This window comes from Pelobates fuscus, chromosome 10, assembly GCF_036172605.1.
Source record: "Pelobates fuscus isolate aPelFus1 chromosome 10, aPelFus1.pri, whole genome shotgun sequence".
Classification (NCBI taxonomy): domain Eukaryota; kingdom Metazoa; phylum Chordata; class Amphibia; order Anura; family Pelobatidae; genus Pelobates; species Pelobates fuscus.
The window spans coordinates 25486691-25508292 of record NC_086326.1 but is presented as its reverse complement, the minus strand read 5'-3'; the positions used below and the strand labels follow the sequence as shown (position 1 = coordinate 25508292).

The following is a 21602-nucleotide window of genomic DNA, read 5'->3' as shown; positions in this document are numbered from 1 at the left end:
TCTCTTTTAGCTCCGAACTGCTGCTTGTGTCATGGTGCATCTATATATAAGGAATTTCCCTTGAGTATGTGTGGTAATAAGGAATGACAGCTGTCTTACTGTGCCGGAATGTGGAACCAGAGAGAGAGAGAGCTTGATGTCACCTAACATTGGTAAGAATACATGTGGACGTAGCAATGGGATGGGCCAGTAGGAGCTGTACCTGCATATTTCCCAACATTGAGAGGAATGAATGGGAGACATAACGATTGGACTCGCTAGTCTTGGCTGTGCCAGTGACACTGCATAAAATTTGGCAAATATCAGCCTTTGAAGTACACCAAAAATCCAATGAAGTCTGCACATGGTAGTAGCTCTAAAATAATGCCACAGGTAGGTAATGAAAAAGTGCACAATAAAAAAAAAAAAAAAAAAAAGTAAAAAATATAACAAAAATGGCAACTAATAAGATATCAGAAGAAAAATGTGGGGCGGGGGCAGCAGGGAAAGGCAACTGGAGAGAGCAATCTCTACTAGGAGGGGAGGGGAGAGACACTGGAGAGAGTCCCAGCAAACTTGGAGGCCCACGACGCGCTTTGTGTTTGTCGTGGACTCGTGGTACTTTCTCAGAATCGTTTTCCTTTTGGATGCAGGGTGTCTCATTTCCCCCTATTGGAATGTTCATATCCATTGCACACCGGCTTTCGGTGCACGTATTGCTGGTAACATGTTATTAGGTGGGCTACTAGTTGCTGCCATATTTGTTATATTTTTTCCTCTATCTATTTTTTATTTAATAAATTGTGCACTTTTTCATTTCCTACTTTTAGTATAATTTTGGAGCTACTACCGTGTGCGGACGTCAATGGAAATCCAGGTGTACTACAGTATTTTCGGTTGTGTCTACCCCGTTGATGTTTTGGGGTGGCTGTATTTTGCTTTAAGAGGGCATTATTCTCTGTTCTCTATCATATTTACACTATCAGCCTTGTATGCATGCAGCCCCATTCCTGGTACCCAATGCACAGAGTATTATTTACATTCTCGCATATGGGCACAATGCAAATAGGGACCCTGGGGAGGTATGGCCAATAGAAAGAAAAAAAAGTGAATTCAAATATCTACATTTTGCATATTTCCTGGACTATCCCATTTAAAGGGAATTGTAAAATGAATGCTTGCTTTTAATTTTGACATAGCTTCCTTTGTTGCTCAGGCTTGAACTACATTTCCCCTAATGCAGCAGCCACTCTAATCGCGGAGCATCACGGGAAACGTAGTCCGCACTGAGCATCTTTGGCTGCTGCCTTTTCCCATTGGCCAGTCCGTCACATGACGCAGGCAGCCGAGCATGCGCCGATAGCTTGGCCGTTTAAATGCGCATCACGTGGTGCAGCACTTCTCCTCACAGCCTATCCGCGTCGAGGTGTTTCCCGATCCAGCCAATCGGCGAGAAGCACTGCCTCCGGCGCTGGGATTGGCTGCTCCTGTCGGAAGCGCGATTTTCAAACTGTGCTAGTTCCTGCGCTGTCTGTCCGTGTAACGCTCCGCCGCTGAGACCGTACCTGGCAGCGGATACTGCACCTACCTGCTGCTACCCGACGGTAAGTCACCACCACTGCTCACTGTACCTTCCTCTCCGACTCTCATAACCCTCAGCCAGCAGAGTGCTACTGCTCAACCGCAAGCGGGGCAGTGCCCTTTAAACGAGAGAGAGAGAGAGAGAGAGAGAGAGAGAGAGAGAGAGAGAGAGAGAGAGAGAGATAAAATAAATAAAAATCAAAATTAACCTAATTATATTTATTATTATGTTATTATATAGACAACAAATTCCACAGCGCTTTACAATGGGTGGACGAACAGACATGTAGTTGTAACTAGACGAGTTGGACACACAGGAACAGAGGGGTTGAGGGCCCTGCTCAATGAGCTTACATGCTAGAGGGAGTGGGGTAAAATGACACAAAAGGTAAGGATAGTAGTAGACTAGTGACAGTTGCAAGAGAGGAATCAGTCGGGAGCTATTAACAGTTTAATTGATACACTTTTATGAAGAAGTGGGTTTTTAACGATTTTTGAAGGAGTGGAGACTGGGTGAGCATCTAATGGAGCAGGGAGGTGAGTTCCACAGGAACGGTGCAGCACTGGAGAAGTCTTGAAGGTGAGCATCAGAGGTGGGAGTACGGACAGAAGATAGACGTCAGTCTTCAGCCGATCGTAAGGGCCTAGACGGGACAAACTTGTGTATAAGGGAGGATAGATAGGTGGGAGCAGCATTATGAAGAGATTTGAAAACAAGAATTTTAAATTCATACATACACATATACACGTCCCAGCACTCAATGCTCCCAGTCTTTTAATGCTCCGGTGCTGTCTCCAACCAAAAAATTGTATACGATACCAGTAGAGAGCACTAAACTTTTCAAGAATGAAACGTCGACTGGAACGTTGTGTGAATTTGTAATTGCTCAATAAAGCAACAGATGAAATTTACCTTGAAAGACTCCTGAGTGCTCTCTACTGGTATCGTGTATGTGTGTGTGTGTGTGTATATATATATTCTATATCTCATGTTATTAAGTGTCCTTAAGGAGTTAATAATGTGATTGTGTGTGTGTGTGTGTGTGTGTGTATATGTATATATATATATATATATATATATATATATATATAATTCATTTTTACTATACATGTATGTATATTTATTTTCAGTTGAAATTATAGAGAACCTGTTTAACGGTATGCTCGATATTGGAGCAAGGCTATGTACTTTCAGGCTGTGAATATATAGAGAGAGAACACATGGTGACATATATTTCTGAAAGTATTGTATTGTCATTTGCCATCTCTAATAGCTAGGTCTGGTTTAGGTTTGATGTCTTAAAACTGAAGTAATGCATGGCTTCCAGTGTATTTGGTTAGTTTTATTTCTGGTTGAGTTGTTGGATAAAGGAACTGATGAAGGATAACCAGCTTCTGACACTTTTATGGAATAGTTAGTTCAAAGCATCCAGGAGTAAAACTTTTTTAAAGCAGGTAACTGGTTCTCCAATGGTATATAGAGTGAAGAATGTTGCCTAGGAGTAAATGAGGCATAGATTGAAAAATATTAGCACTTGGAATATCATATAAACTATTGTATATTCTCACTGGTTGTAAACAGCTGCTAGTTTAGTTGATGCTTGCATGCAATGCATTGTCAGTTGTTGATGTAAAACTGTTGTCATTGTGATCATTTTCTGTTTTAGTTCTTGTTTATTTAGCTGTAGCTGATACGTGAGTTGGGAATTATCTTTTCTGCCTAAGTTGTGTTTAATTCCTTCAAGTTTCCTATGAAAAATGTACATTTAAAATGATTTTCTAAAAATTATTTTAATGTTTAAAGAGGCACTTTAAGCAACATAACTTTCTAAAGTGTACACATGCCCAAGCAGCTGACACAGATCACCATGGGTGTTATAGAAATTTACACTGGCAGTGCCAGGACACTGGCAGTGCCAGGACACTGTAGCGCGCACACACATGATAGAAGTGTAACAGTTTTTTTTAAAATTAGACCAGAGACCGTGCCACTTTAAAGGGGCACCCTAAATGGCACGACCACTACAATAGTTTTTTTTTTACCTTCAATGTCCAGGCGCCACTTCCCAGTTTAATGTCAAACTGTTTAGGAATGGCTTGACAGAAACTGATCTTCTTCTTGTCCAGGCAAGGTATCGAGGAAGTGTTAATTTAGCCTGCCTAAGTGCCATGGGTTGGCTGAGAGTGCTAAGGAGGTATCCCAGCAGTGTCATCCAATTGGAACAAAGAAACTTGCATCCATACTGTAGAAGTGTTCATTCTATGTTTATAAAAGTGGCCGAGGATGGGAACCGACTCTGGGCCCAGGGTAGAATATTATTCTGTTTGTAAACAGTTCATTACTAATGTTGGGCACATCTTGATGTTAATTTTATAGTTTGCCTTCTGTAAGCCTTTTTAATATTTATGCATGGACCTTTACATCCATGTCTAAATAATTAATAGGGTTATTTACTAAAGTGACTTTAAAATTTAAGGACATAGCTGAACGGGAAACATATCTGGCTTCGATAATTTTTCCGTTTAGCCATATGGTCCTCAAGTTTAGTGACGCCTTAAGTTGCTGAATATTTGCTAGAGTTGGGGAATGTTGTGTTTTTGTCTTTAGACTGATGCTCTCTCCATCCATCTGTTGTGACATTACATTATAATCCATTTGTTGGTGTTCTGAAATGGTATTTTGTTACGTCATTCACTCTTCCAACAGATAACAGGATCGTACACTGAATTGCCAATTTTAGCCAAAAATAGCTGAAATGAAAACATAGCTGGCTTAAAAAATGTTTCCACTTCAACTCTTGTGATCATACTTTAGTGATTATCCCTGATGGTGTACCTGATGGAACTATAAAAACCACAAGTGAGCGTTTGGAAATTGACTTTCCCTGCGGCATGCCCTAGTTCTAGCAGGGACTCCTCTACACTGAATCCACAAAAGTAAACTCAGGAACAAGTAAAACACCAAAGAAATAACCACCTCCTCCCCAGTAACTGGACGACACACAGTTCTGGGAGTACGACTGAAGTTTGTCACATACACACCTTTTATGCCCAGTCCCTGTACCCCAAAAGTCCCTCAACCATACCCCAGAACCCCACGAAAAGTACATTCCCCGATCTAAGTGTCCAACATATCCAAGAATCACTCAGATCGGTTTGGCAGAACGGGAATGCCATCGTGGTAACGTTTTGACCGGCCAGACACGAGGCGCTAGCCTAAAACTGTTCCAGAGAAATAGGTGCCTTGGCCGGTCTCTGCTCGTGGGATTCTTGTGCGAACACCATACAAGGGAATCTCTTTCAAGATACGAATGCTCCCCCTGTTCGGTAGTACATATCTCCCGAACATCGTTCGTGTAGGTGATTGGCAACTGGAACGGGCAGCGGTCTAAGTTTTTACCCAACGTCCGAACCATGGTCTGCTGCCATATCACCTCGCCCCTCCTCGGGGGTGGCGTGGAAGAAAAAAAAAACTTGAAATAAAGAGAGGGGGGAGAAAAAGTGGGAATTTGTCACAGATCTTTCTAGAGGATTATCGATTTTAAATACTAGAGTGCAGTTAATTATAGACACTCATTTCACTGTAAAAGCACTTAAAAGTCAGCCGACTCTGTGGATAAAATTTACTGCATCCAAATGGACATGTATACCTGAGGTCGTCCATCAGCATGAAACATAACCAAACGGAAAGAATAGTGGCTGTCTCCTTCCTCCAAAGCAGGAATATCAAACTCTTGACCACATTCAGGATCCTAATAGTCAAGGATTTGTCTGTACACTGGGGAGCGAAGCCCCTTAGGATGGGGCGGTCATCTGTAAACCTCTAAATTATTGTGTATGATGTCAATATGTTCTCATTATGCCTTGGTAGTTATACATTCTATAAAGTAAACAAATCATTCCGATGAGAAGAGTAATTTTTTTTCTTTCTTTCTTTCTTTCTTTCTTTCTAGGTCACTCTGTAGTGACTATGTCTACCCAAAATGGGACCATGTCCAGCAAGAAAGAGGACAAAGGGAAAAATATCCAGGTGGTGGTGCGATGCAGGTATGTGTTAAATCTGTCATTGCTTAATCATTAAGGAATGATTCTTGATGTGCTAGGACTGTCATATCATCACGAGATTGGCATAGCCCCTTGTTCTGAAGGTGTTAATGATATCGAGTGCACAGAGGGAGCAGTAGATGCTATTTCCTTTGACCTTTTAATAATGTTATTAATTTTCTTCATTGAGATAAGATGCAGCTTCTGAGCGTTCTATGACTGCTGAGCCCTAATCTGGTATTGAGGGGTATCTGTCAGTCGTATAATTGACTTTTGTCACTGATTCCTGCACCCTAGTTAAAGGACCACTCTAGGCACCCAGACCACTTCAGATTAATGAAGTGGTCTGGGTGCCAGGTCCAGCTAGGGTTAATCCATTTTTTTTTTTTTATAAACATAGCAGTTTCAGAGAAACTGCTATGTTTATTAATGGGTTAAGCCTTCCCCCTAATCCTCTAGTGGCTGTCTCACTGACAGCCGCTAGAGGCGCTTGCGTGATTCTCACTGTGAAAATCACAATGAGAGCACGCAAGCGTCCATAGGAAAGCATTATAAATGCTTTCCTATGCGACCGGCTGAATGCGCGTGCAGCTCTTGCCGCGCGTGCGCATTCAGACGACTGGGCAGAACTGAGGAGGATCGGAGGCAGAGAGCTCCCCGCCCAGCGCTGGAAAAAGGTAAGTTTTACTCCTTTTCCCCTTTCCAGAGCCTGAGTGTGGGGGCACGAGTGTTTTCCTGGCACTATAGTGGTCCTTTAATGAAGAAGTGTGGGTTTGTTTGTTACTTTGTGTTTTTTTTTGTTTTTGTTTTTAAGAATGACATGTATTGTTTAATTTACATTGTTCGCCTGGCACGGTCAGAGCTTGCCAGATAAATTATAGCCACAGGGTCGCATATGCCAGAACGACCCTCTGCTTTTTACAGCATTTCTTTACATATGTAAACTCTAGTAGTCCATACATCTCGGTGATCATTGGAGCTAGGTGTGCCTGCAAGTCCCTCCACATCAGCAGTGACTTTAAAGCCTATTTTGTTAAGATATTTAAACAAGAGTTTGCAGAGATTGAACTCTGGCACCATAACCACTTAACCATGAAGTGCTTATGGTGCCTATATTGTCACTTTCTCAAGTATTGTTCCTGTTGTATAGTATGTATTCGTCTAGTTAATCTATAATTAATCAATTTATTGGTAATGGCCAGAGACTGTTCCTGGGACAATATTGGTAGCAAGATAAATTTCAATGTATTCTGACTGGTATAACACTTTCTTAATAAACATTTATTTACGGTACATGACTTTTACTATATAACAATGTGTCCCCTGGCAGACCGTTCAATAACATGGAACGAAAAGCGAATTCTCACTCTGTTTTGGAATGTGATGCCCAAAGGAGAGAAGTATCCGTCCGAACCGGAGGCATAAATGACAAACTCGGAAAAAAGAACTACATGTTTGACATGGTAACCGGAGTTTATACATGGGGAGTAGGTTAGGAAGGTCACTCCCAGGTCATTATTGCCTATAATATATGACTGATTGGATAATCTATGAATCTTTAATTTGGCACTAGACAATGCAATATTTTGACCTGCAAGAATTGGGGGGAGGGTGGAAATAGAATCATTCCTTTTCCAAAATAACGACTTACAATTGGTAGAAATATGGCTGGGGTGAATGTAGGGAGCCTACAATCTGTAGAACTGTTTGGGGAATCTGTGCTGCTCCAACAGGCTGATTATCACTGGTTACTTTGAGATTGTATCATGCACAGGCTCCCAACACAAAGCATTGGCCTCTCGAACAAAACACAGTAATATGCAAACAATAGCTACGGCTGACCTGTTAATACCTGTGATTTACTTTTTGTACAATTTTAACTTTCTATATAGAAATTCCAAGTGTGTGTAATTACAATCTTGCATTGCAGGTGTTTGGCCCCTCTGCTAAACAAATTGAAGTTTATCGGAGTGTCGTTTGCCCCATCTTGGATGAGGTCATTATGGGTTATAACTGCACAATCTTTGCGTAAGTGTTTTTAAAGGGGTGAGATTGGAATCTATTTTTTTTTTTTTTTTTTTTTTTTAGTTCATTACTTCATTACCCCAAGAGATTTAATAAAAAAAAAAAAAAAAAAGTTTAGGTTTTGCTAAATATTCTTTGTTATAATGAAGAAAACCAAAGCCCCCCTTTAGCCACTATTGCCTAATAGGGGCAGATTTTGTAATGATCCCAAAGTTAGTCCACAATCAGTCTGTTCAATTTAAATAAATGTGTCCATCAGTGCTTCCTGTACATCTCTAAGGTAACTAATATTCAGTGTATTCCAAATGCAGAGTGGTCAGTGGTAGCTTCCTAGACTCTCAAAAGAATTTACAAAGCATCATGGGAGATCTACCTTTGGCCACCCTTGCTGTAAAGTTTAGGGTTATATTGCACGTTTCAGATTTCCCACGTGGAGCCCCTCCTGTTACTTTTTTGCTCTCACCTGTAGTCTCTTGTAAACCTGGTGGATTTTGTCGATGGAGAAAAATACTTAAATACCAGGGGTAGACCATTTCCTTTAATCTCTTTACATACATTGTAAACTGCTACTGGACAGTCCCTGTGCCACAGCAATCTTATTTTTTGTTCTGCAATTCTTCATGGCTTTACTTTAACTACTCAACCCTCTTTAATCTGGCTTCTACTCTACACATTACTGAAAGTCCCAAAGTAACAAATTCTAAATCTGAAAGAATTTTAAATGATCTCCAATTTAGATACGGGCAGACTGGCACTGGGAAAACCTTCACAATGGAAGGCGAAAGATCTGCAGATGAAGAATTTACTTGGGAACAGGTATGGTTTTCTTTAAATCCCTTTATTAATTATCCCTCCATCTCCTCTGGCTGATGAGATTATATTCGAAATGATTAATGCTTGCTACAATCTGTTGAATGTGTTTTTATTGGAAGGACCCCCTGGCTGGAATAATACCTCGAACCCTGCATCAGATATTTGAGAAGCTTTCAGAGAACGGGACCGAGTTCTCCGTTAAAGTGTCCTTGCTAGAAATCTACAACGAAGAGCTCTTCGATCTGCTCAGTCCGTCTCCTGATGTTAGCGAGAGGCTGCAAATGTTTGATGATCCCCGTAATAAGGTAGATTCTGATTTCAACACAAATATCACTTTGCATGTCTGTTCCACGTATGTGACTTTATTTCATTCTATTATATTGGAGTATGGGTTTCCAATTATGATAATTAAAATGGAGAAGAAGTGTTTTGGTTGGTGTTGTTTGATACAATATGTTGATGATGCATGAAATAGGGCAGACAATTTAATAATCTCTTAAAACAATCAAAAAGCCTGAAGCAGACCCACCCACCAGGAGTAATCCCTTCTCACATTGTCTTATGGGGTCTTGTCTCCTAAACCATGTACATCAGGGAATTGTGGGATAATTATTTTCAGTATTAATAAATGGGCGGGGGGGGAGGGGGTCTGCAAACCGACTGCAGCTCAGCGCTCTCTTCAGGGCTAAGGGCAATCAATCAGAGTTGTGAATGCAGCATTTGCACGCCATAAGCACAGCTTGGACTATAATGACATGGACCGTCTATAAGACAGAATTGCAGTTACTTGATTGACCACTCCGAGGGCCTGGGTTAGGGCTAGTTATAAGCAACTCTAAGTGGCCAGACTGTGCGCAGGTTAGTCTCTGCAATAATGTAAATCTAATTTATATGAGAAATTGGCAGTTTTATTTTCTTGAAAATGGCTGTCGAAAGATTTGTCTCTAAAGTGTTGGATTAACTTGATGCTCCAGATCTTTCAAAGTGAATTTTCCTTTACGGACATTATAGGGAATGGATCGTCCCAAAGTGAGATCAATTTTCTGTTTGTTCTAATGTCTCTTCATTCCCTTTCCTCCCCTTTACAGAGAGGAGTGATTATTAAGGGACTGGAGGAGGTGACCGTCCATAACAAGGATGAAGTCTATCATATTTTGGAAAGAGGTGCAGCAAAGAGAACCACTGCGTCCACTCTCATGAATGCTTACTCCAGGTCAGTGCTTGATGTCTCTTGTAACAGAATGAAATGGTGGGTTTTAACACGCTTGGGGAAAGCCCAATTCTATTCTGTGAAGAATGAAAAACACATAATGTTTTTTTGTTTGTGTTTTGTTTTTTGTTTTGTTTTTATTCTTGATGGGAATGAGAACATAAGACTCATAAGGGTTAAAACCATATTACACTAAGGTAATGGCTATATATTTAAGATCACTCTTTTTTTGTGATCTCACAATTTGGCAACTTATTTAATACATAAATGGCTGCATCAGCATTTAAAACATTGCTGAGATAGTCACCGCTTCCCTCGTTTTATGCCTAAACTGGAATTTGCGGTTTTCATTTTAATTCTCCTCTTTACAGCCGATCGCACTCTGTGTTTTCTGTCACTATCCACATGAAAGAGACAACTGTTGATGGTGAAGAGCTTGTTAAAATTGGAAAGCTGAATTTGGTAAGATTTCATGAATATCCGTAAGTTCTCAGTATTCCTCTGTCTTTTTTATTTGGGTGGGGGGAGAGGGGTGGGCGAGCAGTAGTTTTCTGTTAATCCAACATAAACCTGCATCTGTCTGTCTGGTTTTTACATTTATTTTTTTCCCCCTCTGCTCAGGTCGATTTAGCTGGCAGTGAGAACATTGGTCGCTCTGGAGCTGTTGACAAGAGAGCCAGGGAAGCTGGTAACATCAATCAGTCTCTGCTGACACTGGGTCGGGTGATCACTGCTCTGGTGGAGAGAGCCCCGCATATTCCATACAGGGAGTCGAAACTCACTAGGATCCTTCAGGATTCCCTGGGAGGTAGAACGAAAACCTCGATCATTGCCACAGTTTCTCCAGCCTCCATCAATTTAGAGGTTTGATATATATAATTACTTTCTATACGATGATGCTTTCTACTTCATATCTGCTCTTCCCAGGTGTCTGAAATTATCTTTGAGCAAATTAAGGTTTACTTGGTAAAATAGATGGAAGGCAAAGTTGTTGTGTGTGTTGTCTTTCAACCAGGAAAAAAACAAACTTCTTCCTGAAATCACTGAATATATGGTTTGAGCAAACTAAACCCAAACATCCCCTAATGTCTAGTGTCAGCTGTCTACAAAATCTGGATGAGATTGTAGCCATCCACCCCTTCGTGATGTGCACTCCCTCGCTCAATGTGTATCGTGTCATTTTGGTGTATGCTCGCCATGTGAAAATATTCTACTCTCATATACCAATCACACAGTAGAATTCAGTATCCTATTAATGCTAAATGTCTTGTTTCATTCTGTTTGTAGGAGACTGTGAGCACTCTTGAATATGCCCACAGAGCCAAGAATATCATGAATAAACCTGAGGTCAATCAGAAACTTACCAAGAGGGCCCTGATTAAGGCAAGTAATGTTATTCCTATGTTATGGCAACCCTGGTCCCACAGAAACTGAGAAATTGCTTTTATAGATGTTCTAGTAGTGAAATGCAGTAAAGACTCTGTAATTTACCCCAGTGACTGATCAGGCTATACATGCTGTATTAAATGAGTTTGTCACTTATGAGACCCCACAAGGTGTTATGCCCGCTTGTGTGGAGGTAGCTATAGGGATTTACTGTGCCTTGTGCACAAAGATGACTGTTCTCATCAGTGGTCCCAGCCAGCTGATCGGAACTAGCAGTAGAAACTCTGCCTTTTGCCGAGGTATGGCATTATTTACATGAAACCGTCCCCACTTTGTCCAGTGTATATCTTTTGATTGCGTTGGGAATTAAAATAAATTTCAAAAATAACTTTGTAAAGGTTCTCTCTTTATGAGAAGCTAAAGTGACAGAGCCGCTTTAAAAGTAGATAAATGATCCTTTCCCATCTCATCACAGGAGTACACCGAGGAGATTGAACGACTTAAGAGAGACCTTGCTTCAGCGAGAGAAAAGAATGGTGTCTACCTCTCTTCTGAAAACTACGAGTAAGTCATAGCGCGCTGCTCGATTAACCTAAACTTGTGCATCTCTATAGATTTATTCAGTTGTGAAATTTGTAATTTTCTTTATGCTCAAATAGACAAATGCAGGGAAAGCTGGTATGCCAGGAAGAACAGCTTACGGAATTAACGGACAAAATCTCAGCTGTGGAAGAAGAACTGAAAAGAGTAAGTTCACATTTTGCGAATTACTCTCGATATTGTATCGTCCTGTTAATGTTTGTTCCGTAACGGAGGTTACAAAGTCCTGTGCTCCCTGAATTCTTCTTACAATTGTATTTGTTGTATTTGTGTGCAGGTCACAGAGCTCTTCACAGACAGCAAGAAAGAGCTGGAGGAGTGCACCACTGTGCTGCAATACAAGGAAAAAGTTCTGGAGGAGACTCATCGGAACCTGCAGGAATCCAAGTTTCAGCTGGCTCAGGAAGAGTTTGTCGTGTCTGTCCTGGAGACCACTGAGAAGAAGCTCCACACCACCGCCAACAAGGTAATGCTACATCTAGACCTGCTTGCTTTCAAAAGTCAAGCCGTGAATGTCACATGTGAGAGTTCACCATTGAACGTTTGCTAGGCAGATTTATAAAAAGTAAACCAGCTAGCAAATTACTGTAAACTTACAAGTCCGGAGCAAAACAATAGCCCCTGCCCCCATTTCAAAGACCAACCATCCAGCAACAAAATAACACTTAGGCTCAGATACAAGATGTTTATTTGTCTTACAGTACCTAAAGGCCTACTTGGCAATGGTTCTATTAAATATTCTCATGGTTTCGCCTTTCCTCCACTTGGTTATTTAGTTGCTTAACACCGTTGAAGAGACGACAAAGGATGTGTCTGGGCTCCACGAGAAGCTGGACCGTAAGAAAGCTGTGGATGAGCACAATGCCCAGGTTCATGAGACGTTTGCCCAGAAAATGAATAAAATGTTTAATGGGATCCAAAAGTCTGTGGACGATTTCAGTGTAAAGCAGCAGGGGATGCTTGACTTCTACACAACATCCATGGGTAAGGCTACAAAACGGGGACAACCTTCACTTGTTCCAAATATTATCCTCCTGCTAGATGGGAGACTGCTCTGACTGAATTTTGGTATTGGCTACAAATTATTTATATGCATCAACACATTCCATGATGCTATCAGAATTTGGCTGACATGCATTCTATCTTTCAGCAAAGATCTTACATTCTAGTAAGAACTCGAACGATGCATACCCTGGTAACCTCTTGGGTTTTTTTTTTAGTCTGTTGCAGAGTTGATGGTACAACGTTAGAATTAACAAAGATTGGGAACTTGTAGTCACAAACATCACTGGATTTCCATAAAGGAATGCCACAGAACTATCTAAACAAATGATTTTAGTATATTCATAGTAAGGTTGGGTGAATAGACCAGCTGGGCTGTTATGACAGTTGCCAGTAGAGGGAGTTTCTATAGAGGTAAAGGGATTGCTGTGACTGGGAGTGGGGGGTGCATACCCATTGTTCTTTATAAAGTGACGATATAACCTAATGTTTTATAATTTACATTGAATGTGTCTCTGTTGCAGATGATCTCCTCTCTGCCAGCTCGTTGGCTTTGAATGCCACTGCAACAACCGTGGCAACATCTTTTTCTTCAGTTCAAGAAACTGTATCTCGACAAGTGGCTGTAAGCCTTGAGGAAATCTTAAAACAGGAGTCTCTCTCTGTACAAGCCAAGGAGAACTTACAACTACTCATGGTGAGCCAGGTTCCCCGGGCTGTTAATTTGCAGCTGAAACACTTTATGGAAATAAGCCTTGGAGATCACATGTCTTGTAATGTCCCGCAGTAAAACGAGGTCATTTGGCGACTGCTGGAGATAACCAGATGTCTAACCTTCCTTGCCTGATCTCATATTCTTGTTCTTCGTAAATCTCTATAGCCAATTATTGCATTTTGTAAACGGCTTTGTCATTTTTAACCAGTTTTCATATTTTAATACGAACACACCTGCATATTCACGTGTCGGTTTTGGATAACCAATAATTTTGGCATTGGATATCTTCAATCACAGGGATAATAAAGTGTGGTTTATTGTGTTTAATACAAATTGGTGCTCAGCCAACCTTGCACAACAGACAACAACCATTCACTTCATTGTGCCATTATTCCTTGGTTGGGTTAGCACCAAATTATTGTAACTTTTGTTGTTGTTGTTGTTGTAAATCATTGGTAGTGGTGGTAGTAATAGTATTTTAAATGTCATCTTTCCCACAGTCTGAACATCAGAGCCGACTGGAAAAAGCTTTGAATAAAGACTTACTGCCATTAGTCACATCTGTCATGGACCTAAATTCTCACTTGAGTTGTTGCTTGCAGAGCGTTTCAGCGGTGGCTGACAAGGTACGTGGGCAATAAACTGGGCGGAGGTAATTTCTCTTTCACAAACGGTATAGTTGGTAATACAGTCTATATAGCATTCTATTCAATATTTTCCATAGTACGAATTTAAAACCTAATCAGGGGAGTGGGACACAGTGATGCACCATCTAGATGTAATTGATGACATAGAGGGAGGTGTTTAAGTGTTTTGCCTGCAGATAGACTATACTGCTTTCCATCTAAGGGATAAAATTACTTTTCAAAATGCCAAGATGTAAGAGGGGATTCTGTTGTGTATTTATATTGTTTCCCTCACACTTTCTTCATTCAGTTCATGAGAAAACCACTGCTGGTTGATTCCCTGCTAAATATTGCAAATACTGCTCCTTTTGTGTTACTAAAGGAATGCCGGCAAAGCCTTAACTACTAGAATTAATCATTGGCCACTACACATCAGTACACGAGATTCTAAGATCATCACAGTATTCAGAATTCATTCACACTTAATTTTTAAATTAAATATCAATGCAAGAGCTCATGCGACTACTGCTACTGCCTCAATTACTTCTGTAGAAAAGTATTAAATTCTTGGATACTCGCCATGTCTCAAGCATTGATCATCGATGATCCATTCTACCACTGGGGAATCCAGTATAGCTACACAGCAGTGGTGGGGATGTTCACGGTGTAAGGCTAAAGTGGCTGCTGTACGTTTCAGAGTTGTTCCTGTATTGCACTGTATATAGTCCATGTCTGCAAACCATGTATTGTCCTTTAATCTTACTCCCCTCTCCCCCTATTAGATTGATTCTCAGAAAGAGGACCTGAATTCCTTTTTCAATGCGCACTCCATGAAATTGCACAAACTGCGACTGGATTCCATCACGGCCCTTTCCGATATTCAATCCAAACACGAGGGCTTGAAAGGGGAGCTAGAGACGGCACAATCCCAGCACTCCGAGGTAAACATCCATGTTGAAGACTCTCTTTGCAAATGTGTAATTGTCCCAAGAAATGTTATACACCATCACATGTACTTAACGGTCATTGTCGCCAGATGCACTCTAGAGTTGCAGTTACAAATTGTAAACCTTAACCTGTGCAGACTACCCTCTAAATATAACTTCTTCACCTTTATCTGTGCTGAACAAAATCATTTGCATTCCTTACAAACCTTGCAATACTGTGGCCACATGATTGTGTTTTTAAGTCAGTCATGTGTGCGTGCGTGCGTGTATACATATATTTATAGATTTGATATTTTAATATACCATGGGACTGTTGCCTTACACTTTATTATAAGCTGTCGCATTATAGATATTCCCTACCAGGAGCCTGCATCATATCCTCATATTGAAAATGTTACATAAGAATGACCAATCAAAAAAGCCTAAATAATAAAAATCTGAGACTTTTACCTAAAGTAAGAGGCAGTCTTAACACCACAAAAGCTGCATCATATTGTAGTTCTTATGCTCTCCGAATATCTTTAGCCTCTAGCCTAAAGTTTCACCAGTCTCATGCATCCAAAGAATGTATGTGTTAACGGGATTCAACTGCAACGAATTTCCATTAGCCTTTTTACTTGCATTAAATTGATACAGGCTTGGAGAAGCAAGCAATTTTGCATGTTGCTGTATTTATATCATGTTTGTGTTTTTTTTTTTGTTTTTTTTTACTTTTAGGGGGTAAATAAGTTAATCGCATCTCTACAAAACCAGTTGAATCTATTCGCTATGGAAACTCGTCAGAATTTCTCCGAGCTTCTGGTGAAAGGAGGGAAGTTGCAGAATTCTGTCTGTCAATTGCGTGAAGAACTCGATGGGTAAGGGTTTTTGATGAGCACTCTGTGCAGGTTGCATTAATGGGTAAAAAAACCATGAATTGAACCAATGCTCTAGCATCGCTTGGCTTTTGTATCTTTGCCAAACTGCTTATCTAATGTTATTTTTTTAGTTTCTTCCTTTCCAAATACAAATGTGATCACCTTATCGATCCCACTAAAATGGCTAAAAAGCATTTCCGAATATCCATACAGCCCATTAACCCCTTCAGGACACATGACATGTCATGATTCCCTTTTATTCCCGAAGTTTGGTCCTTAAGGGGTTAAGTCCTCTGTGATTAAGGAAGTGTCCCATTGACCTATGGCAGTGATGACTAACATTAACATCCGAGTTAGAAACTTGGTCTCGGAGATTCTGGGTGTGTGCCACACTTAATATTTTGTTGGTTGAATGTTTATATCAGGGTTTAAAATTTTCACTAGCCCTTGGTGGCAAGTCAAACTGTAGTCCTGGTGAGTAGAAATTAACTTCAGCTTGGAGTTGTGTTTTTTTGTTGTTTTGTTTTTTTAAAGCTTGGCTAGTAGCATATACCTTAAATGTTTAGCCATGTTAATATGAATCCCTTTCCGTAATGTAGGCATTCAGCGGAGGCGATTGAACACACCGCATCCAATCATAAAGTATTTGAAGGACAAACACAGGACATTGCTGCAGAAATCAAGCTGTTGGCAGAGTCCAACATGGAAGCAGTCCAGGAATCCACCAAACAGTGTGAAAAATTAAGCGGCAACATCCATGCAATATCTCAGGACACTGGAAGCTGGTGTGAAATCGTGAATAATAAGATAACATCCCTAGATCAGCAACAAATGAGTTACTTACAGAGCAGTAAAGCACACGTGCAAAATTTACAGAAGGTAAGTTGTCCGTTGGTTCTCATTTCCTGTTGCTAAAAAAAAAAAAATTCTATATTATAGAAAAAAAAAAAAAAAAAAATCCCCTCTCCCTTTACTTGGCAAATTTACTGATGGCTTTAAATTATATCTTGATGTGTTTTGTCTCACATATAGGATGTAGAAGACTGTTGTGGTTCATCAGTGCTGGAGATTACAGGGCTGGTGGACAAGCAGCGTTCTGCTCAGGGGAACGCATTGTCCAGCATGGTGGAGCAAGTAAAGGATGACAAGGAAATGCTTGGGGACCAGAAACTGGAGCTGCTTGAACAAGCACAGTCTGGACTCAATAAAGTTGAAACCTACCTCTTTGAAGAGCTTCGATGCGATGTGCCCACAGGTGAGAGATCATGCTGAAATTTAAGATCCATGTCTTGGTTCTCCATAGTCTACTACAGGCACTTGTAGAAATTTGGTTTGTGGTCTTGCATGCATTTAGAAAATAGGGTACTATATATTTAATCTATGTATTTGATTAATAGAACTGTGGATGGTAGTAAAGTCAGAATTTAAATATATCTTTTTCTAAAAAAAAATAAAAATAAAAATCCCCTCTCATATTCTAGGTATGACGCCTCAACGTAGACTATATTCTTACCCATCATCACTTGTGAAGAGCGACCCAAGAGACGTGCTCCTTAGTAGGTTTAAGAGGCAACAAGAAGATCTTCAGGTCACAGTTTCCACCATGCTATCTGTGGTAGAGGAGCCAGTTGATCAGGTACCAGTAACTCTTGTGCCATCTGTAAAATGCTTGTACAGGGAGATTAGACACATCTATGTCCCAAGCCCGTCTTTCCACTATGTATCTTGTCTGTACATTGATGGGACAAAACCCAGTGTGATTCACTGGTTCTGCTGCCATCGTTTGAGGACCTACATCTTTCCAGACTGTCCTAAGGAACGCCATAATTAACTTCTGGTTACAATCTAATACCACTGGTATTGGTTGCTACACATGAGTTTTGTTTGAAATGTACATGTGTGAATCATGCTGGACTTTTTCTAAAAATGATCAAACCAAAAAACAGCACGACCAACAACTTTTTTACATTTAATAATCACATTTTTATTAGGTTCTTTAAAACGTCTTCCTCATCATGATTGTGTTAAGTTCAGACAGTTTCATTGAGACAAAAAGGTAATTAAGGGAGTATAATTATCATATCCTGAATATTTATTAAAGTGGGACTGTCTTGTTGGAAGTGATGGCTCATTCTAGCGAAGACCTTGATTTAATATTGTTGGGTGAGCTTTCCATATTTGGGTACCTTTTTTTATTTTTTTTTATTCTGGAAACACTTTATAATTTTGCAATATTTTCACAAGTTTTGAGGTGTGTATGTTAAAAATGTATTAATATGTATCAACATTTTTAAATTCAGAATGCTAATCCAGCAATATTAAATCGAGGCCTAAGTTCCATATTGCGCAAATCTAAAAAAAAGTTAATTAATGAAACCTATGCTTTGCTATGTAATACTTCAAAAATTCATATAATTCACTATGTATAACCCATAGTCAAAAAATAATGGGGAAATATATAGATTTGCAGTATAGGGTAACCGATTTTCTTGTAGCGTGAGAGATTCAATGAAGTATTGTGTTTATCTCCGTTCACATCCTACACCAGAAAATACCTTAATGGTTTATTAGATTTGGCAATTCTTATTAAAACAAATTGCATATTTCACGCTGACTGCTTTGGGCCATGTCTGTTTGTTTTGTAGGAATAAATGTATTGATTGTACAAAGCCAACTGATCTATTTTTAGGCATTCTTAAAGGGACACGATGGCGTTAGGAGTACATGTTTGTGTTAATAGCAGTGCAGTACTACTATTTAGGTATTCAGCCCCTACAGAATGGCGTTAAAAGGTATTTTCCTTATCTTTTCTCAGTCACCGCGCTGGTCTCTCAGCGGTTGTACCTGCCTCCATTATTGTGATTAATCTTGGCTATCTCTGCCAATCCAATGCTTTCCTATAGGAAAAAGTTTTTTTTTTTTTTTTTTTTTTTTTTCCGGTTTCCCATAGGAAAACATTGGGAGGCTAATGCGCACACGTGACAAAACGCTGTGCTGCGCCAAAAAACATCTCCTCCTAGTGATGCATTGAATCACTGCATATTTATTGGGAGCGTTCAGCGCATCCATGCAGAGCGTGCCGACTCTAAACTTCAGCGCTGCGCACTGTGCAGAGCTGAAATAGAAAGCACCTCTAGCGGCCTTCCGGGTGAAAAGGCAGAGTTCTCATGGCTCAGAAATGCAGGGGCAGGTTATAGACGCCATAACTACTACATTAAGCTGTCGTGGTTCTGATGTCTATAGTGTCCGTTTTCAATTTCAGTTCCCTTTTTAATCTCTTCCAAAAATTGGACCAGACTAAATCTGGCTGAGGGCCAGAGCTGCCTTTTTATATAGATGGAGGAGTCTATATGCTAGTGACTGGTTTCACCTGTGTTGTCATTTTTGTCTTTTGGTTTATCAGTGGGAGTGTATATAGATTCAATAAGCTTACAGTTAAGTCAAATACTTTGATGATAAAATATGTATACATGGGTGTCTGACATGATGTTTCTTTGTCGTTTTAGGATTCTTTGGAGGATGACCCACCCATGGTCGTCGATGACAGTATTGTTAGTGAAAAGTCCATCATTGATCTCAATGTTACATGTCAAGAAAATGGCGGTGTTCCCTTTTTCCAGGTAACGAAGCTTGTTTTGAGATTGGCTTGGAAAATTTTGCTAACCTGTTAAAGAAACCATAACCAGTACAGCATGCTGCAGGGGGGCATCAATGCACTCCTGGCACCATAATCACTACAGATGTTCCGTTCAAGGACCTATTACATGAGTTGCTGTTGTATTGTCTTTAGGGAGTGGGTATTTCCATTTTAGAGGAACGAGTATTAAAGAACACAGTTATAGTCATTAATCTTTAAGGTTTTAACTTGAAACAGTTTCTTAAACCTTTATATAAGCTCATCTGTGCGTTATGTTTGAAAACTAACCTGAGAATTATTTTTTTTTTTTTTTTTATTTATTTTTTTTTTTTTTTATCCTTTTTAGCTAAAGAAAGGACACAAAAAAGATAAGGAAAACAAAGCAAATTCTACATTGGAAAGAACGAAAGTCTCAGAAGACGGAGAAACGTCTCTTCCCAGATCTAAACTTCCACTGAGGGTCCAAAACTAATCTGTGTCTGATTCTTCTGTGTCCTCGTCCTTCCTTTACAAAAAGATTTTAAAATATTTTTAAATGTTTTGTATGTTACACATTTCTAGTGTATTTTTAAACATGGCAGGATTTTATATACCGGTATGTTTTCTTCACTGTTACTGTATACTGTTTGGATTAAACTTTTTGTACATAAAATATCCTCCCCATGATCCTAGATTATATAAAAGTAACTGTACAGAGGGGATCCCCCTACACTCCTTTTCTTTACGAACCGCTGCACTTAAGCTCAAGGTCTGTTTAAAGCCAGGTAATTGAGAAAACACAATGTGCTTTAGACAGTTTTTTGGTTTTTTTTTTTGTGGTGGGTGCTGTTTTGTTTGTTTGTTCTGTGTTTACTCATTTTTTTTTATTTCACTGTAGTTTGAGCCAACCACCTGTTTTTTGTGAAGCCCTATGAAATGGTTGTGTTGGGGCTCTGAATAAGCCGGTAATGTCTAACCTGCCCAGATATTTGTGTACAGCAATCCCTTTGATCCCCAGCCAGCTTTTAGGCCAAGCATCATGGGAAATGTAGTCTATAAACATCTGCAGTCTCCGGTTAGCTATAAATATTCTGTTGTAGCGGAGTTAACGATCACTATATTAGCGCCGCGCTAAACTCCCTAGCCGACCAGTAATGTGTATAAAATCATCTCAATATACAGACTGGGACGTTCTACAGCCAGTCGAACAATGCAACCTATGCACACACTTATGGTAAGGTAAACAAGTCACTTCTATCCTAAGCTGTGTGCTGCAAAATAATATTGTGTGCATTATAAGCACGGCTTTGTGCTATTCTATCATCAACAGATTGGCTTTCATCACAAATCTGTAATTTATGGGCAAAAAGGCTGTGGAATTTCTAGCCAAACAAATAAGATCTAATCACACGTGTGTAGGGAACATGTTAAATAACTAATACTGGACTTGACAAAAACCCGTGTGAGCGGTAAAATGTTTATTGTATTCATTTATTTTCTTTTAACTTACACTATGCCGGCAGCTTTTATATAAATGTCTTCTAAATGTAACGTTGTTTTCGGAATCTTAATAAATGTTCCTTGTACGATATATAACGATCTGAGCTACTATCTCATCCTGAAGCTGCAAAAGAAAAAAAAAAAGTGTTTATTTTATCGTTTCCTCACTTATTTGACCTCAATTGAAGGATTTGCTTGATGGAAATGGCATAGATGGGCGATAAACGGTGGATAAACAATGAAACTGCTCTGCTGGTTTTTATGGAATATTAAAGGAGCACTATAGTGCCAGGAAAACAAACTTTTTCCTGGCACTATAGGGTCTTTAGGTCCCTCCCACCCTCAGGGTCACACTCCCGCTGGGCTGAAGGGGGAGGAAGGGGTTAAAGGCTTACTTTTCTCCGGCGCTGGGGACTCTCCTCCCGTTTTAGACGTCATGCGCAGTAAGAGCTGCGCGCGCATTCAATCAGTCAATGGGAAAGCATTACTCAATGCTTTCCTGTCTACGTCAGCGTCTTCTCACTGATTTTTCACAGTGAGAAGCACCTCTAGCGGCTGTCAATAAGAGCCACTAGAGCAGTGATGGCGAACCTATGGTACGCGTGCCACAGGTGGCACGCCGAGCCCTCTCTGTGGGCACGCGGCCACAGGTCCGCCATCACTGCAGAATAGGCGCCTGCCTGCCCGTAACGGCAGGCGCC

At 40.1% G+C, this 21602-nt stretch overlaps 2 protein-coding genes across 3 annotated transcripts in view; both read left to right on the top strand.

Moving 5' to 3' along the window:
• Positions 1-21602, top strand: part of BTAF1 (B-TFIID TATA-box binding protein associated factor 1) — a 398618-nt gene that overhangs the window by 344304 nt on the left and 32712 nt on the right. The window lies entirely within an intron of this gene.
• On the top strand, positions 1459-20628 carry KIF11 (kinesin family member 11). The gene is made up of 23 exons (XM_063435332.1): positions 1459-1583; positions 5514-5607; positions 6935-7067; positions 7535-7632; positions 8367-8445; positions 8562-8747; positions 9531-9655; positions 10024-10114; positions 10274-10516; positions 10940-11035; positions 11514-11602; positions 11698-11785; positions 11916-12104; positions 12415-12622; positions 13165-13337; positions 13856-13981; positions 14764-14922; positions 15646-15785; positions 16385-16664; positions 16818-17040; positions 17267-17421; positions 19292-19405; positions 19769-20628. The coding sequence occupies exons 2-23, from the start codon at positions 5531-5533 to the stop codon at positions 19892-19894; spliced, it is 3198 nt and encodes a 1065-aa protein (XP_063291402.1). The 5' UTR covers positions 1459-1583; positions 5514-5530; the 3' UTR covers positions 19895-20628.

What these genes read in the sequence shown, in the direction of transcription:
- KIF11 (XM_063435332.1), top strand. Translation starts at nt 5,531, where the DNA reads ATGTCTACCCAAAATGGGACCATGTCCAGCAAGAAAGAGGACAAAGGG. An exon ending in CAGGTGGTGGTGCGATGCAG is followed by an intron (nt 5,608 to 6,934) that starts GTATGTGTTAAA and finishes GTCCCCTGGCAG; the next exon opens with ACCGTTCAATAACATGGAAC. An exon ending in TTTCAGCGGTGGCTGACAAG is followed by an intron (nt 13,982 to 14,763) that starts GTACGTGGGCAA and finishes TCCCCCTATTAG; the next exon opens with ATTGATTCTCAGAAAGAGGA.